Source organism: Chiloscyllium punctatum, chromosome 2 (assembly GCF_047496795.1).
Source record: "Chiloscyllium punctatum isolate Juve2018m chromosome 2, sChiPun1.3, whole genome shotgun sequence".
Lineage (NCBI taxonomy): Eukaryota > Metazoa > Chordata > Chondrichthyes > Orectolobiformes > Hemiscylliidae > Chiloscyllium > Chiloscyllium punctatum.
This window is the reverse complement of record NC_092740.1, coordinates 982,674-1,002,667: the sequence shown is the minus strand read 5'-3', so window position 1 is coordinate 1,002,667 and position 19,994 is coordinate 982,674. Positions and strand designations below refer to the sequence as shown.

At 44.9% G+C, this 19,994-nt stretch overlaps 1 protein-coding gene across 1 annotated transcript in view; it reads left to right on the top strand.

Moving 5' to 3' along the window:
- The window catches only part of slc1a3a (solute carrier family 1 member 3a), a 249,089-nt gene that overhangs the window by 138,638 nt on the left and 90,457 nt on the right, over nucleotides 1–19,994 (top strand). The window contains exon 4 of the mRNA XM_072592761.1: nucleotides 11,749–11,953. Within this exon, the coding sequence (XP_072448862.1) occupies nucleotides 11,749–11,953 (205 nt within the window). The remainder of the gene's footprint in view (nucleotides 1–11,748; nucleotides 11,954–19,994) is intronic.

Here is a 19,994-nt window from a genome sequence, read left to right as displayed (position 1 = left end):
ACTCTACCATATTATGATTGCTGCTTCCTCAGTGTTCCCTTACTTTAAGATCTTTTATAAAGTCTGGTTCATTGCAAAGCACTAAGTCCAGAATATCCTGCTCCCTTGTGGGCTCCATGACAAGCTGTTCCAAAAAGCCATCCTGTAAGCATTCCATGAATTCCCTTTCTTTGGATCCACTGGCAACATTATTTACCCAGTCCACCTGCATATTGAAGTCTCTCATGATCACAATGACCTTGCCTTTCTGACATGCCTTCTCTATTTCCCGGTACATGTTGCGCCCCTGGTCCTGACCACTGTTAGGAGGTCTGTACATTCTGTTCTATTATCCTGATGTACTTATGTAAGGCATGGTTTATCTGTATAGAATGTAAAATAATACTTTGGTATATGTGACAATAATAAATTCAAGTAAATCAAAAACAATCTGATACTGGAATAGTCCATATTCAAATGAAACAAAATCTGGACAATTTCTGGGCTTGAGCTAATACATCGGTAAAAACAATGACTGCAGATGCTGGAAACCAGATTCTGGATTAGTGGTGCTGGAAGAGCACAGCAGTTCAGGCAGCATCCAAGTAGATTCGAAATCGACGTTTCGGGCAAAAGCCCTTCATCAGAAACCAGAAATTGGGGAGAAAGGCCGCCCAGTTGCGGAATGTTTCAGGGAACACGTCTGGGACACTTGCACCAAACAACCCAACCGCCCTGTGGCTGAACACTAACTCCCCCTCCAACTCCGCCAAGGACATGCAGGTCCTTAGCCCCCTCCATTGCCAGATCCTGACCACATGACACCTGGAGGAAGAGTGCCTCATCTTCTGCCTAGGAACCCTCCAATCACACAGGATGAATGTAGATTTCTCCAGCTTCCTCATATCCCCTCCCCCGACCTTATCTCAGTCCCAACCCCCGGATTCATCACCGCCCTCTTGACCTGCAATCTTCTTCCCGACCTCTCCGTCCCCACCCCCTCTCCGGCCTATCATCCTCACCCTCAACTCCTTCCACCTATCGTATTCCCAGCGCCCCTCCCCCAAATTCCCTCCCCCCTACCTTTTATCTCAGCCCGCTTGGCACACCAACTTCATTCCTGAAGAAGGGCTTATGCCCGAAACGTCGATTCTCCTGCTCCTTGGATGCTGCCTGGCCTGCTGTGTTTTTCCAGCAACATATTTTTCAACAGAGGATGGTAAGTGCCTGGAATGCACTGCCAGAGGAGGTGATGGAGGTAGAAGCAATCGCAACATTGAAGAGACATCTTGACAGATATATGAAGAGGGGAGGCCATATTGGATTTGGTACTCGGTAACGAACCGGGACAAGTGGTGGGCTTGTTAGTGGGTGAACATTTTGGTGATGGTGACCACAATTCTGTGACTTTCACCTTGGTTATTGAGAGAGATAGGTGCGCACAACAAGGAAGTTTTTACAATTGGGGGAAGGGAAATTATGATGCTGTAAGACAGGATTTGAGGAGCATACGGTGGGAGCATAGGCTGTCAGGGAAGGATGTGGTGGAAATGTGGGACTTTTTCAAGGAGCAGATACGACGTGTCCTTGATATGTATGTACCGATCAGGCAGGAAAGAAATGGTCGTGTGAGGGAGCCTTGGTTGACGAGGGAGGTTGAATGTCTAGTAAAGAGGAAGAAGGAGGCTTACATAAGGTTGAGGAAACAAGGTTCAGACAGAGCAGTGGAGGGATACAGGATAGCCAGAAGGGACCTGAAGAAAGGGATTAGGAGAGCTAAGAGAGGGCATGAAAAATCCCTGGCGGATAGGATCAAGGATAACCCCAAGGCATTCTATGCGTATGTGAGAAACCTGAGAATGACGAGAACGAGGGTAGGTCCGATCAAGGACAGTGGTGGGAGACTGTGTATTGAGTCGGAAGAGATAGGAGAGGTCTTGAACAAGTACTTCTCTTCAGTATTTACGAACGAGAGGGACCGTATTGTTGAAGAGGAGAGTGTGAAACGGACTGATAAGCTAGAAGAGATACCTGTTAGGAAGGAAGATGTGTTGGACATTTTGAACAACTTGAGGATAGACAAGTCCCCCGGGCCTGACGGGATATATCCTAGGATTATGTGGGAAGCAAGAGAGGAAATTGCAGTACCGTTGGCAATGATCTTCTCGTCTTCACTGGCAACTGGGGTGGTACCAGGGGACTGGAGAGTAGCGAATGTTGTGCCCCTGTTCAAAAAAGGGAATAGGGATAACCCCGGGAATTACAGGCCAGTTAGTCTTACTTCTGTGGTAGGCAAAGTAATGGAAAGGGTACTGAGGGATAGGATTTACGAGTATCTGGAAAGACACTGCTTGATTAGGGACAGCCAGGACGGATTTGTGAAGGGTAGGTCTTGCCTTACAAGTCTTATTGAATTCTTCGAGGAGGTGACCAAGCATGTGGATGAGGGTAGAGCAGTGGATGTAGTGTACATGGATTTTAGTAAGGCATTTGATAAGGTTCCCCATGGTAGGCTTATGCGGAAAATCAGGAGGCATGGGATAGAGGGAAATTTGGCCAATTGGATAGAAAACTGGCTAACCGGTCAAAGTCAGAGAGTGGTGGTAGATGGTAAATATTCAGCATGGAGTCCAGTTACAAGTGGAGTTCCGCAGGGATCAGTTCTGGGTCCTCTGCTGTTTGTAATTTTTATTAATGACTTAGATGAGGGAGTCGAAGGGTGGGTCAGTAAATTTGCAGATGATACAAAGATAGGTGGAGTTGTGGACAGTGAGGAGGGCTGTTGTCGGCTGCAGAGGGACTTAGATATGATGCAGAGCTGGGCTGAGGAGTGGCAGATGGAGTTCAACCCTGCCAAGTGTGAGGTTGTCCATTTTGGAAGAACAAATAAGAGTGCGGAATACAGGGTTAATGGTAGGGTTCTTGGTCAGGTGGAGGAACAGAGGGATCTTGGGGTCTATGTACATAGATCTTTGAAGGTTGCCACTCAGGTGGATAGAGTTTGTAAGAAGGCCTATGGAGTATTATCGTTCATTAGCAGAGGGATTGAATTCAAGAGTCGTGAGGTGATGTTGCAGCTGTACAGGACTTTGGTTAGGCCACATTTGGAGTACTGTGTGCAGTTCTGGTCGCCTCACTTTAGGAAAGATGTGGAAGCTTTGGAGAGGGTGCAGAGAAGATTTACCAGGATGTTGCCTGGAATGGAGAGTAGGTCGTACGAGGATAGGTTGAGAGTTCTCGGCCTTTTCTCGTTGGAACGGCGAAGGATGAGGGGTGACTTGATAGAGGTTTATAAGATGATCAGAGGAATAGATAGAGTAGACAGTCAGAAACTTTTTCCCCAGGTACAACAGAGTGTTACAAGGGGACATAAATTTAAGGTGAAGGGTGGAAGGTATAGGGGAGATGTCAGGGGTGGGTTCTTTACCCAGAGAGTGGTGGGGGCATGGAATGCGCTTCCCGAGGGAGTGGTAGAGTCAGATTCATTGGCGACCTTTAAGCGGCATTTGGATAGGTACATGGATGGGTGCTTAATCTAGGATAGAAGTTCGGCACAACATCGTGGGCCGAAGGGCCTGTTCTGTGCTGTATTGTTCTATGTTCTATGTTCTAAGAGGCAGGGTATTGAGGAATACAGACTATATAGAGGCAAAAGGCTTTTAGTTGCAGCCAATGTATTTATGTGATGAGTAGAGTTGAGTTTCTAGTCAGTGGTAATGCCAAGGGTGGTGATAGCAGGCTATTACATTAATGGTAATGTCAAGGAGCAGTGATTAGATTGTCTCTTGTAGGAGATGGGCACTGCATAGCATTTGTGTAGCATACACGCTACTTGCCATGTATCAGCTCAATTCTGGATTAGTGGTGCTGGAAGAGCACAACAGTTCAGGCAGCATCCAAGTAGCTTCGAAATCGACGTTTCGGGCAAAAGCCCTTCATCAGGAATAAAGGCAGTGAGCCTGAAGCGTGGAGAGATAAGCGAGAGGAGGGTGGGGGTGGGGAGAAAGTAGCATAGAGTACAATGGGTGAGTGGGGGAGGGGATGAAGGTGATAGGTCAGGGAGGAGAGGGTGGAGTGGATAGTGGAAAAGGAGATCGGCAGTTAGGACAAGTCCAGACAAGTCATGGGGACAGTTACTGAGCTGGAAGTTTAGAACTAGGGTGAGGTGGGGGAAGAGGAAATGAGGAAACTGTTGAAGTCCACATTGATGCTCTGGGGTTGAAGTGTTCCGAGGCGGAAGATGAGGCGTTCTTCCTCCAGGCGGCTGGTGGTGTGGGAATGGGGTTAAAGGAGGCCCAGGACCGTCTCCCCAATGTAGAGGAGACCACATCGGGTGCAGCAGATACAGTAAATGATGTGTGTGGAGGTGCAGGTGAATTTGCGATGGATATGGAAGGATCCATTGGGGCCTTGGAGGGAGGTGAGGGGGGAGGTGTGGGTGCAAGTTTTGCACTTCATGCGGTTGCAGGGGAAAGTGCTGGGAGTGGAGGTTGGGTTGGTGGGGGGTGTGGACCTGACGGAGTCACGGAGGGAGCGGTCTTTTCGGAACGCTGATAGGGGTGGAGAGGGGAATATATCCCTGGTTGTGGGGTCTGTCTGGAGGTGGCGGAAATGACGGAGGATGGTACGATGTATCTGGAGGTTGGTAGGGTGGAAGGTGAAGACCAGTGGGGTTCTGTCCTGGTGGTGATTGGAGGGGCGGGGCTCAAGAGTGGAGGAGATGCGATGGAGGGCATCGTCGATCACGTTGGAAGGGAAATTGCGGTCTTTGAAGAAGGAGGCCATTTGAGTTGTTCGGTAGAGGAATTGGTCCTTCTGGGAGCAGATGCGGCGGAGGCGAAGGAATTGGGAATATGGGATGGCGTCTTTTCAGGGGGCAGGGTGGGAGGAGGTATAATCTAGGTAGCTGTGGAAGTCGATCGGTTTGTAGTAAATGTCTGTGTTGAGGCGGTCGCCCAATATAGAAATGGAGAGGTCTAGGAAGGGGAGGGAGGAGTCTGAGACAGTCCAGGTAAATTTAAGGTCGGGATTAGTAAAGTGGATGAACTGTTCAACCTCCTTGTGGGAGCACGAGGCAGCGCCAATACAATCATCGATGTGGCGGTGGAAAAGGTGGGAGGTGGTGCCAGTGTAGCTGCAGAAGATGGACTGTGCCACATATCCGACGAAGAGCAGGCCAAGCTGGCGCCCATGTGGGTGCCCATGGATACTCCTTTGGTTTGGTTTGGAGGAAGTGGGATGATTGGAAGGAGAAGTTGTTAAGATTGAGGACCAGTTCAGTCAATCAAAGGAGGGTGTCAGTGGAAGGGGAAGGGTTACCATCCTCTACATATATAAAGAAAAATTGCCTCTCGCATCTTCTTAAGGGGAGGCAATGGCCTCTTGGTATTGTCACTGGACTATTAATCTGGAAACCGAAGTAATGTCCTGGGACCTCAGTTTGAATTCTGCTGCAGCAGATGGTGGAATTCGAATTCAAGAATAAAGTCTGGAATTAAGAGTATAATGATGACTGTGAAACCATTGTCAATTGTTAAGGGAAAATCCCATCTGGTTCACTAATGTCCTTTAGGGAAGGAAACTGCCATCCTTACCTGGTCTGGCCTACATGTGACTCCAGACCCACAGCAATGTGATTGACCTGTAAACTGCCCCCTGGATAATTAGGGTTTAACCAATAAATGCTGGCCTAGCCAGGAATGCCCTCATCTTGTGAATGAATTGAAAACAATAAACTTATTCCCTTTTACCTGAAACCTATGTCTCTAGTACTTAACATTTCTACCCTGGGAAAAAGACTCTGACTATCCTCGGCAGATTTTGGAAAAGAGTGGACAAAGTAGGGATGTTGTAATGGGTGACTTTAACTTTCCCAATATTGACTGGAACCTCCTTCAAGCAGAAGATTTAAATGGAGCTGTTTTTGTAAGGTGTGTTCAGGAGGGTTTCCTTACTCAGTACGTTGACAGGCCGACGAGGGGAGAGGCCATTCTAGACTTGGTACTCGGAAACGAGCCGGGGCAGGTATCAGATCTTGTGGTGGGAGAGCATTTTGGTGATAGTGAACACAACTGCCTCACATTCTACATAGCTATGGAGAAGGAGAGGATTAGGCAAAATGGGAGGATATTTAATTGGGGAAGAGGAAACTATGATGCGATTAGACATGAGTTAGGAAGCATGGATTGGGAGCAATTGTTCCATGGTAAAGGCACTATAGACATGTAGAAACTGTTTAAGGAACAGTTGTTGCAAGTGATGAATAAATATGTCCCTCTGAGACAGGCAAGGAGTGGTAAGATAAAGGAACCTTGGATGACGAGAGCGGTGGAGCTTCTCGTCAAAAGGAAAAAGGTAGCTTACATAAGGTGGAGGAAGCTAGGGTCAAGCTCAGCTCTAGAGGATTACAGGCAGGCAAGGAAGGAGCTTAAAAATGGTCTGAGGAGAGCCAGGAGGGGGCACGAGAAAGGCTTGGCAGAACGGATTAGGGAGATCACAAAAGCATTTTACACTTAGGTGAGGAATAAGAGAATGGTCAAAGAAAGAGTAGGCCCGATCAAGGATAGCATAGGGAATTTGTGTGTGGAGTCTGAGGAGGTAGGGGAAGCCCTAAATGAATTTTTTGCTTCTGTCTTTATGAAAGAAATGAACTTTGTAGTGAATGAAACCTTTGAAGAGCAGGTGTGCATGCTGGAATGGATAGAGATAGAGGAAGCTGATATACTGAAAATTTAGTCAAACATTAAGATTGACAAGTCGCCAGGCCCGGACCAGATTAGTCCTCGGCTGTTTTGGGAAACGTGAAATGCAATTGCGAAGATCTTTTCATCCTCGTTCTCCACTGGAGTTGTACCCGAGGACTGGAGAGAGGCAAATATAATTCCTCTCTTCAAGAAAGGAAATAGGGAAATCCCCGGCAATTACAGACCAGTAAGTCTCATGTCTGTTGTCTGCAAGGTGTTAGAAAGGATTCTGAGGGATAGGATTTATGACCATCTGGAAGAGCATGGCTTGGTTAAATGCAGTCAACACGGCTTTGTGAGGGGCAAACCTTATCGAGTTCTTTGAGGATGTGACTAGAAACGTTGATGAGGGTCGAGCTGTGGATGTGGCGTATATGGACTTCAGCAAGGCATTTGATAAGGTTCCCCATGGTAGGCTCATTCAGAAGGTCAGGAGGAATGAGATTCAGGGGAACATAGCTGTCTGGATACAGAATTGGCTGGCCAACAGAAGACAGCGAGTGGTGGTAGAAGGAAAATATTCTGCCTGGAAGTCTGTGGTGAGTGGTGTTCCACAGGGCTCTGTCCTTGGGCCTCTATTGTTTGTAATTTTTATTAATGACTTGGGTGAGGGGATTGAAGGATGGGTCAGCAAGTTTGCAGATGACACAAAGGTTAGAGGTGTCGTTGACAATATAGAGGGCTGTTGTAGGCTGCAGCGGGACATTGACAGGATGCAGAGATGGATTGAGAGGTGGCAGATGGAGTTCAACTTGGATAAATGCGAGGTGATGCATTTTGGAAGGTCGAATTTGAAAGCTGAGTACAGGATTCTTGGTAGTGTGGAGGAACAGAGGGATCTTGGGGTGCAGGTACATAGATCCCTTAAAATGGCCACCCAAGTGGACAGGGTTGTTAAGAAAGCATATGGTGTTTTGGCTTTCATTAACAGGGGGATTGAGTTTAAGAGTCGTGAGATCTTGTTGCAGCTCTATAAAACTTTGGTGAGACCGCACTTGGAATACTGTGTCCAGTTCTGGTCGCCCTATTATAGGAAAGATGTGGATGCTTTGGAGAGGGTTCAGAGGAGGTTTACCAGGATGCTGCCTGGACTGGAGGGCTTGTCTTATGAGGAGAGGTTGACTGAGCTCGGACTTTTTTCATTGGAGAAGAGGAGGAGGAGAGGGGACCTAATTGAGATATACAAGGTAATGAGAGGCATAGATAGAGTTGATAGCCAGAGACTATTTCCCAGGGCTGAAATGACTAACACAAGGGGTCATAGTTTTAAGCTGGTTGGAGGAAAGTATAGAGGGGATGTCAGAGGCAGGTTCTTTACACAGAGTTGAGAGAGCATGGAATGCATTGCCAGCAGCAGTTGTGGAGGCAGGGTCACTGGGGACATTTAAGAGACTCCTGGACATGCATATGGTCACAGAAATTTGAGGGTGCATACACGAGGATCAATGGTCGGCACAACATCGTGGGCTGAAGGGCCTGTTCTGTGCTGTACTGTTCTATGTTCTATGTTCTACTATCCATTCTATCCAAGCCTCTCATAATATTGCAATCAGGTCACCCCTCACCCTTCAACGTTCAAATGAAAATAAACAATATTTGTCCACTCTCTCCTTATTGCTAATACCCTCCAAACCAGGAAATACCCAGGTAAACTGTTTCTGTACCCTTTCCAAAGCCTCCACATCCTTCTGGTAGTGTGGTGACTAGAACAGTACACAATATTCCAAATATAGCCTAACTGAAGTTCTACATTTCTAAGGTTTAGAAGAATGAGAGGTAATTTCATTGAATCTGACAAGCATCCTACAGAGTGTGACAGGGTGGATGTAGGTAAGTTGTTTGTCCTGGCTGGTGTAGGTCAGAGGTAGGTCATTTAAGGCTGAAATGAGGAAAAATTTATTCAGCTCAGCGAGGTGAATATTTGGAATTCTCTGTCTCAGAAAGTTGTGTAAAATCTTGAGTGTCCAAAGCAAAAATCACTAGATTTCTGGAGATGAATAACATCAAGGGATGTGGAGGTAGTGCAGAGGAGACAGACAAAGTTAAAAATCACACAACACCAGGTTATAGTCCAACAGGTTTATTTGAAAGCACTAGCTTTTGGAGCACTGCTCCTTCGCCAGGTAGCTAGTGAGGCAGAATCATAGGACACTAGCTACCTGACGAAGGAGCAGCACTCCAAAAGCCAGTGTTTCCAACTAAACCTGTTGGACTATAACTTGGTGTTGTGTGACTTTTAACTTTGTACACCCCAGTCCAACACCGGTTCCCCAACATCATCGAGGAGATGATCAGCCATGACTTAAAATGGTGTGTTAGGCTGGATGAGCTGAATGACTGACTCCAAGCCCTATGCTAATGGTAAATTGGCATGGAGATGGGTATTCAATTGAAACATTAGAATGAAGAAAGAAGCTGCACAGGGGATCAGGAAAGCAGCTAGCATCAAAAGTAGAGGATTATTCAGAGCGAGCACTGCCAGATTGAGGGCGAAACAAGGAATGACAGAAAGTCTTTATTCACTCACAGCATGCAAATATCAATTGGCAAGGCCAACATTTACTACAAACCTTTAATTACCTTTAAGAATATGGCAGCAAGCTGCCATCTTGAACCAATGTTGAACAATGTGATTATACTGAGAGACTTTGGAAAGTGGGAGTCCTTTAAGAGTAGCACAGTGATGATCCAGGGCCAGTGTATTCCTTTAACAGTGAAGGGCAAAGGCAGCAAATCCAGGGAACTCTGGATGTCAAGAGATATTGCAAGATAGATGAATAAAAAGAAGGGTACAGCACATTAAAAACAAAGGAAGTCCTTCAAAAGTATGAGGTTGCTAAGATTAAAATTAGGAGGGCAAAGAGGTATCAAGAAATATCAGGATGAAGAGCTGATGCTCTAAACGTCGATTCTTCTGCTCCTTGGATGCTGCCTGAGTGGCTGTGCTTTTCCTGCACTGCACTTTTTGACTCTGAAGTCCAGCATCTGCAGTCCACACTTTCTCCTGCTTCCCCTGGTGTAGACTCCTCTGATCAAGAACTTCAAGGCTGGCCTCTCGAACAAGCAAGCTTTGTTTCTTTTTTAAACAGAAGCAACTACCCACAGTTCAAAGATTATCTCATAGTTTCCAGTTGTCAGCTCCAAACCAAAAATGATGAAAACAATAACACGAATTAATGAAAATCAGTCCAGGTTCTAACAACTGTCTCCCAAATGTTCTCTAATTGACACGTAATTCACTTTATTCCTGATGAAGGGCTTTTGCCCGAAATGTCGACTTCGAAGCTCCTTGGATGCTGCCTGAACTGCTGTGCTCTTCCAGCACCACTAATCCAGAATGTAATTCACTTAGTCCACCTCATTTCCAAGGACCAGGTGCAACAATGCATCCTTCCTTCTTAGACTGGAAACATACTGCTGTGGGAAGCTCTCCATTACATATTCTAGGAACATTTGCCTTTGCTGCACCTTACGCTACCAATAACTCAGACTATATTTGGGTAATTGAAGATCACTATAATATTTTGCCGAGATTTCACTGCAGATTTGCTGCTCTACATCCTTTCCACCAGGTGGTGGCCTATAGACTGCCTTGAGCAAAGTAATTGCACCCTTTTTATTTCAGAGCTCTAGCCAAATTGATTCCGTCTGTGAACCTTCTTTAACTAATACTGCTACCCCAACTCCTTTCCTTTCTTTTCTATCTTTCATGAACAACTTATACCCAGTAATATTTAACACTGTAATCTGTATCTGTAACTCCCCAACTTTATTTACTGTAACTTTTGCATTTGGACTTTATCTCTTTCTCCCTTACTCTAACTGATGTGCTTCAATTATCCATTGAATCTATTTAATTGGGTTTCAGTTCTCCTCTATCAGTTTCGTTTCCTTTTTTAAATTCATTCATGGGATCTGTTCATCTCATTCTGAAATGCCAAGATAACAGTTAAGAGTCAACCAGATTTTCACAATGTGGAATTATTATGTTGGAGCAATGTCAGACACCTGGCTCAAGGAAGGGCAAAACTGGCTGTTACATATTCCTATGTATAAGTTGTTCATGAAAGACATAAAAGGAAACAAAGGAGGAGGGATAGCAGTATTAGTCATATGTCAGTCAGACTAGGGAAGGACAGCAGATTTCCTTCCTTAAAGGGTATTAGTGGTTAGGATTTTAATGACATTATTAACATAGTTACCAATTTACCAGCTTTTTATTCAAGATTTTTGTTGAATTCTACTTTCACCATTTTCTTATGAAGGGCTTATGCCTGAAACATTGATTCTCCTGCTCCTCGGATACTGCCTGGCCTGCTGTGCTTTTCCAGCACCACTCTCTCAACTCTAATTTCACCATCTGCCATGATGGGATTCGAACCCATGTCTCCAGGATATTGGCCTGGGATTCTGGTTTCATAAACTATAGAACATAAAACAGTACATCACAGTACAGGCCCTTCAGCCATCAATGTTGTGCTAAGCTTTTACCCTACTCTAAGATCAGACTAACCTACATACCCTTCATTGTACTATCTTCCATGCGCCAATCCAAGAGTCACTTAAATGTCCCTAATGTATCTGACTCTACCACCACCGCTGGGCAGTGCATTCCACAGACCCACCACTCTCTGTGTAAAGAACCCAACTCTGACATCTCCCTAAACCTTCCTCCAATCACCTTAAAATTTTGTTCTCGTGTGATAGCCATTTCTAATCTGGGAAAAAGTCTCTGGTTATCCACTCTATCTATGCCTCTCAACATCTTGTACACCTCTATCAAGTCACTTCTCATCCTTCTTCACTCCAAAATTACTATCACGTTAAACAAGGTGTAAAATGTACACAAATGCATTCCCAACTATTGATGCACATATGGTCTTGAGCAGACACACACATGCACTTGCAATCACAATGTCATTCTTAGATGCTATTTAAGTGCAAATCATTTTAGAGATTTCGTATTGCTCATTATCATTTCTTCCTTGTTGCTTACAGTTGTGATCTGATATTTTCAATACCACAGGTATGGCTGCCCTGGACAGCAAGGCCTCTGGTAAAATGGGTATCCGAGCAGTGATTTACTATACAACCACAACTGTCCTGGCTGTGATCACAGGCATCATTATGGTGTTGATCATCCACCCTGGAGCAGGTGGCAAGGAGAAGATGCACCGGGAGGGGAAGATTGAAGAAGTCCATTCAGCTGATGCATTCATGGATTTAGTCAGGTCTGATCTGCTTAAAACCTTATTAACCACCACCAGAAGGTCCAATCCATGTATCTGGAAATTGTATTGTCACCTTCAGCCTGATATCACTTGTCCTGCCAATCAAACCACCATAGGTACATTTTTAACTTCGCCAAACTACTTTCATTGACAAGAAACACAGACTGTCATGGAAACAGATATAAGCACACAAACATAGTCATTCGCAAACAAACTCATGCTCGACTTAAATTTCATGGAGAGACTGGTATTATCCTCCTTAAGCAGAGACAGTTCATACCTATATTAAAAATGATGTCATTTTCCTCGTGGCAGAGGATGGTAACTAGTAGGAACAGTATTAAGTTAGGTGGTAAAAGTGTCAGAGGTGAAATGAACTTTTTTTTTAATAGTCCACTCAGCTCCTCAAGCCTACTCTGCCTTTACCAGTATGACAAGCCTATTCAGAAAGGGAGGGAGGCAAAACATAGGTAACTACAGACTGATGGATCTAATATCCATTGTTTGAAAAATGTTGGAATCAATTATTAAGGAATTAATAGCAGAACTTTGTAAAATCATCATCTAATTAAGCAGAGTCAGCATGCCTTCATGAAAGGAAAATCATGACTGACTAATTTATCAGGAGAAAGTGAGCATTGCAGATGTTGGAGATCAGAGTCGAAGAGTGTGATGCTTGAAAAGCACAGCAGGTCAGGCAGCATCTGAGGAGCAGGACAGTCGATATTTCGGATGAAGGGCTTATGCCCAAAATGTCAATTCTCCTGCTCCTCAGATGCTGCATGACCAATTTATTAGAATATTCCAAGGAGGTCACAATCAGAGCGTATAGAAGAGAACCAGTAGATGTGTTATATTTGGACTGCCAGAAGCCACTCAACAAGATACCATGCAAAATGTTAAGTCATAAGACAAGAGCCCACAGTATTGGAGGTAATATACTGGCACGGGTAGGAAATTGGTCCATAGCAGAAAACATTGAGTGGAGATTAAGGATTCCTTTTCAGATTGAAGACCTGTGACAATATATATTAATGACTTAAAGGAAGGATGTAGATTTACTGTATCCAAATTTTTGCTGGCAACAAAAACAGGTGGAAAGGCAAGTTGTGAGGGGGGTACAAAGAGTGTTCAGTGAGATATTGATAGGTTAGAACATAGAACATTACAGCTCAGTACAGTTCTTTCAGCCTTTGATGTTGTGCCGACCTGTGGAACCAATCTGAAGCCCTTCTATCCTACACTATTCCATTTTCATCCATATGATTATCCAATGACCACTTAAATGCCCTTAAAGTTGGTGAGTCTACCACTGTTGCACGCAGTGCAGTCCACGCCCATACTACTCTCTAAGGGTAGGGGAATGGGTCTGGGTGGGTCCTCTTTGGAGGATCGGTGTGGACTTGTTTCCACACTGTAGGGATTCTATAATCTATGATATATGAGTAAAGAAGCTACCTCTGACATCTGTCCTATATCTATCACCCCTCAATTTAAAGCTATCCCCCCTCGTGCTCGCCATCACCACCCGAGGAAAAAGGCTCTCACTGTCCACCCTATCTAACCCTCCGATTATCTTGTATGTCTCAAATAAGTCATCTCTCAACCTTCTTCTCTCCAACAAAAACAGCCTCAAGTCCTTCAGCCTTCCCTCCATACCAGGCAACATCCTAGTAAATCTCTTTTGAACCCTTTCCAAAGCTTCCACATCCTTCCTATAATGCGGTGACCAGAACTGTATGCAATACTCCAGGCACAGCTGCCTGAGTTTTGTATGGCTGCAGCATGACCTCATGTTTCTGAAACTCAATCCCTCGACCAATAAAACCTAACATACCATATGCCTTCTTCACAATCCTATCAACCTGGGTGGCAACTTTGAGGTTTCTATGTACATGGACACTGAGATGTCTCTACTCATCTACACTGCCAAGAATCTTACCATTAGCTCAGTACTCTTTATTCATGTTGCTCCTTCCAAAGTGAATCACCTCACATCTTTCCGCATTAAAGTCCATTTGCCACCTCTCAGCCCAGCTCTGCAGCTAATCTATGTCCCTCTGTGACCTGCAACATCCTTCAGCACTATCCACAACTCCACGAACCTTAGTGTCATCCACCAATTTACTAACCCATCTTTCTATGCCCTCATCTAGGTCATTTATAAAAATGACTAAACAGCAGTGACCCCAAAACAGATCTTTGTGGTACACCACTAGTAATTAAACTCCAAGATGAACATTGGGGGCAGCACAGTGGCACAGTGGTTAGCACTGCTGCCTCACAGCACCAGGGATCTGGGTTCAATTCCTGCCTCAGTCAACTGTCTGTGTGGAGTTTGCACATTCTCCCCCTGAATACGTGGGTTTCCTCTGGGTGCTCCGGTTTCCTCCCACAGTCCAAAGATGTGCAAGTCAGGTGAATTGGCCATGCTAAATGCCCGTAGTGTAAGGTGCATTAGTCAGGGGTAAATGTTGGGGAATGGGTCTGGGTGGGTTGCTCTTCGGAGGGTCGGTGTGGACTTGTTGGGCCAAAGGGCCTGTTTCCACACTGTAGGGAATATAATCTAACCTTCTACAAAAGAAATCCCATCAACCACCACTCTCTGTCTTCTTTCAGCTAGCCAATTTCTGATCCAAATCGTTAAGTCACCCTCAATCCCATGCCTCCGTATTATGTGCAATAGCCTACCATGGGGAACCTTATCAGGCAGCTTACTGAGATCCATATACACCACATTTACCCTCATCCACCTGTTTGGTTACCTTCTCAAAGAACTCAATAAGGTTAGTTAAGTACGCAAAAAGTTAACAAATGAAGCAGAACATGGGAAAGTATACAGCTGTTCATTTTGGAAAAAAAGAACACAGTCTTATTTAAAAGGAGATAATCTGCAGGAAGCTGCCACACAATGGGATTCGTGCACGAAACACAAAAAAGGTAGCACATAAATGCAGCAATTAATCAGGAAGACTAATGGAAGATTAGACCCTAAGATCATAAGCTATAGGAGCAGAATTTAGGCCATTCAGCCGATCCAGTTTGTTCTGCCATTTGATCATTTCTCAACCCTGTTCTCTAGCCTTCTCCCCATAACCCTTGACCCTCTCACTAGTCAAGAACCTATCTATCTCTGTCTTAAATAAACTCAATGACTTGGCCTCCACAGCCTCCTGCGACAATGCGTTCCCACAAAGTCACCACCCTCTGGCTGAAGAAATTCCACCACATCTGTCTCTCTTTAAATTCTGGTCTGCTACTGGTATCTTCCACTGAAAACTGATGTAAAATATGTATTCAATTCCTCCGCCATTTCTTTGTTCCCCATTGCTACCTCTCAGCCTCATTTTCCACTGATCTAATGTCCTTTATTGCCTCTCTCTTACTTTTTAGATAGCTAAAAAAAACTCTTGCAATCTTCTTTCAGAAGCTTACTCTCATATTTCACCATCTACCCCTTATTGTTTCTACTAAATACCCTCTACTGGTTTTTAAAGGCTTCAAAATCCTCTGGCTTCCCGTAAACCATTACAACATTTTTCTTTGTTTTTATGCTGTCTTGTTCATCATGGTTGCCTCATCCTCTCCTCCGTGGATTTCTTCTTCCTTGGGATGAGTTTCTGCTGTGCCTCCCGAATTACCCCCAGAAACACCTGCCATTGCTGCTCCACTGTCTTCCCTGCAAGGCTCCCATCCATTCAAATCTGGCCAGCTTCTCCGTCATATCTTTGTCATTGCCTCTGATTCCAGCTTCTCCCTCTCAAACTGCAGGGAGGATTTGATTATTTTATGGTCACAGACCCTTAGGCGTCCCTTCACCTAAAGCTCCCTCATCAAATCTGCCTCATTGCACACCCCAAGATCCAGGCCTGCCTGTTCCCTAGTGGGATCTACCACAAGCTGCTCCAACAAAACCATCTTGTAGACATTGCACAAATTCTTTTCTTTTGGGATCCTCATCAACCTGATTTTCCTAATCTACCAGCATACTGAAACTCCCCCATGATTATTGTAGCCGTGCTTTCTTACATGCCTTTTCTATCTCTTGATTTATTTTCTGCCCCACATCCTGAGTACTGCTAGGAAGCCTGTACATAACTCCCACCATGGTCTTTTTCCCTTTGCAGTTCCTCAACTCCACCAATACAGATTCTACACTGATATCACTGCTTGCTATCGATTTAATTTCACTTCTTACCAACAAGGCAACCCCACCCTGTCTATTCTTTCAATAAGACTTGTATCCTCATATATTTAGATCCTAGGCCTGTTCCTCTTGCGGCCACATCTCTGTGATACCCACAATATTGTATATGCCAATTTTATTCTGTGCTACAAGCTCATTTCCCTTGTTTTGTACATTGTGCACTTTTCAATAAAACATCCTCAATCCTACATTGACTGCTCCCCTTCTCGTAGTTGTCTCCTTATCTGCTGTGCCTGAAGTTAGATTACTGACCCTTTCTATGCTCTCTGTCCTATTACTTGTTCTGGAAACTTTAATCACCTCTGCTGAGTGAGCCTTCCTCCCTTTAAGTTTTTCCATAATTATCCAAGGAACTGAACTCATATCCTTGCCACATACCTTTCTCAGTAATCTTCAGCCAGAAGTGCTGAGTGAATGATCCATCTCAGCCTCCTCCAGTGGTCCCCAGCATCATTGATACCAGTCTTCAGCCACTTTGATTCACTCCTCATGGTATCAAGAAATAGTTGGAGACATTGTATCCTGCAAAGGCTATGGGCCCTGACAATATTCTGGCAATAGTACTGAAGACGTGTGCTCCAGAACTTTTCGCTCCCATGGTCAAGCTGTTCCAGTTCAGTGAGGTAAAAACAATGACTGCAGAGCAGCACCTGTTCAGCAATAACCTGCTCAGTGACACCCAGTTTGGGTTCCCCCAGGGTCACTCAGCTCCTGACCTTATTCCAGCCTTGGCTCAAACATGGACAGAAGAGCTGAATTCCAGAGGGGATGGAGGAGGGACAGCCCTTGATATCTAGGCTGCATTCGACCGAGTGTTGCATCAAGGATCCCTGGAAAAACTGCAATCAATGGGTATCGGTGGAGGGGTGGGGGGCGGCAAACTCTCTGCTGGTTAGAGTCATACCTGACACAGACGAACATGGTTGTGGTGGTTGGAGGTCAGTCATCTCAGCTCCAGGACATCTCTGCAGGAGTTCCTCAGGGTAGCATCCTGGGCCTAATCATCTTCAGCTGCTTCATCAATTACCTTCCCTCCATCATAAGATCCTCAGGCAGCTCCTTCCAAATCCATGGCCACTTCCATCTAGAAGGCCATGGGCAGCAGATACATGGGAACACCACCAGTTCAAGTTCCCCTCCAAGTCACTCACTATCCTTATTTGGAAATATATCACTGTTCCTCCACTGTCACTGGGTCAAAATCCCGGAATTTCCTCCCTAAGGGCATTGCGGGGAAACCCACAGCACATGGACTGCAGCGGTTCAAGAACATAGAACAGTACAGCACAGTACAGGCCCTTCAGCCCTCAATGTTGTGCCAGCCTTTTATCTTATTCTAAGATCAGACTAATGTACATACCCTTCATTTTATTATCTTCCATTTGCCTATCCAAGAGTCGCTTAAATGTCCCTAATGTCTCTGACTCTACTCCCACCGCTGGTAGTGCATTCCACTCACCCACCACTCTCTGTGGAAAGATCCTACCTGTGACATCTCCTCTAAACCTTCCTCTAAAAACCTTAAAGTTATATCCCTTCATGATGGCCATTTCCACCCTGGGGAAAATCCCCTGGTTATCGAGTCTATCTATGCCTCTCATCATCTTGTACATCTCTATCAAATCACCTCTCATCCTTCTTCGCTCCAATGAGGAAAGCCCTAGCTCCCTCAACCTTTCTTCATAACCTCCAGTCCAGGCAACATCCTGGTAAATCTCTTCTGCATCAACTCTAAAGCTTCCACATCCTTCCTATAATGAGGTGACCAGAACTGAACACAATATTCCAAGTGTGGTCTAACCAGGGCTCTATAGAACTGCAGCATAATCTCGTGGCTCTTAACCTCAATGCCCCTGTTAATGAAAGCCAACACACCATACACCTTCTTAACAACTCTATCAACTTGGATGGCAACTTTGAGGGATCTGTGGACATGGGCCCCAAGATCCTTCTGTTCCTTCACACTGCCAAGAATCCTGCCTTTAACCATGTATTCTGCATTCAAATTCACCCTTCCAAAGTGAATTTCCAGATTGAACTCCATCTGCCACTTATCAGCCCAGCTCTGCATCCTGTCAAGAAGGCAGCTCACCACCAGCTTCTCAAGGGGCAACTAGGGACAGGCAATAAATGCTGGTCAGAATTAAGACCTCCTAACAGTGGTCAGGACTAGAAGCGCAACATGTACCGGGAAATAGAGAAGGCATATCAGAAAGGCAAGGTCACGGTGATCATGGGAGACTTCAATATACAGGTGGACTGGGTAAATAATGTTGCCAGTGGATCCAAAGAAAGGGAATTCTTGGAATACTTACAGGATAGCTTTTTGGAACAGCTTGTCATGGAGCCCACAAGGGAGCAGGCTATTTTGGACCTCGTGCTATGTAATGAACCAGACTTTATAAAAGATCTTAAAGTAAGGGAACACTTAGGAAGCAGCAATCATAATATGGTAGAGTTCAGTCTGGAGCTTGAAAGAGAGAAGGCAAAATCGGATATAATGGTGTTACAGTTAAATAAAGGTAATTATGAGGGCATGAGAGAGGAACTGACAAAAATCGACTGGAAGCAGAGCTTAGCGGGGAAGACAGTAGAACAAAAATGGCAGGAGTTTGTGGGTATAATTGAGGACACAGTACAGAGGTTCATCCCCAAGAAAAGAAAGATTATCCGGGGAGGGATTAGACAGCCATGGCTGACAAAGGAAGTCAGGAGATGTATCAAAGAAAAAGAGAGATCCTATAAAGTGGCCAAGAGCACTGGGAAATCAGAAGATTGGGAAGGCTACAAAAACAAACAAAGGATAACAAAGAGAGAAATAAGGAAGGAGAGGATCAAATTTGAAGGTAGGCTAGCCAGTAATATTAGAAATTATAGTAAAAGTTTCTTTCAATACATAAGAAACAAACGACAGGCAAAAGTAGACATTGGGCTACTTCAAACTGATGCTGGAAGCCTAGTGATGGGAGATAAGGAAATAGCAGGAGAACTTAATAAGTACTTTGTGTCAGTCTTCACAGTGGAAGACATGAGTAATATCCCAACATTAAAGGGAGTCAGGGGCTGAGTTGAGTATGGTTGCCATTACAAAAGAGATAGTGCTAGAAAAGCTAAAAGGTCTTAAAATTGACAAATCTCCTGGCCCCAATGGGCTACATCCTAGAGTTCTGAGGGAGGTGGCTGAGGAAATAGCAGAAGCGTTGGTTGAGATTTTTCAAAAGTCACTGGAGTCAGGGAAAGTCCTGGATGATTGGAAGATCGCTGTTGTAACCCCATTGTTCAAGAAAGGATCAAGACTAAAGATGGAAAATTATAGACCAATTAGCCTAACCTCGGTTGTTGGTAAAATTCTAGGATCCATCGTTAAGGATGAGGTTTCTAAATTCTTGGAAGGGCAGGGTCGGATTAGAACAAGTCAACATGGATTTAGTAAGGGGAGGTCGTGCGTGACAAACCTGTTAGAATTCTTAAAGAGGTGACAAGTAGGTTAGACCAGGGAACCCAGTGGATGTGGTCTACCTAGACCTCCAAAAGGCCTTTGATAAGGTACCACACGGGATGCTGCTGAGTAAGATGAGGGCCCATGGTGTTCGAGGTGAGCTACTCGCATGGATTGAGGATTGGCTGTCTGACAGAAGGCAGAGAGTTGGGATAAAAGGTTCTTTTTCAGAATGGCAGCCGGTGACAAGCGGTGTCCCGCAGGGTTCAGTGTTGGGGCCACAGCTGTTCACGTTATATATTAATGATCTGGATGAAGGGACTGGGGGCATTCTAGCGAAGTTTGCCGATGATACGAAGATAGGTGGACAGGCAGGTAGTACTGAGGAAGTGGGG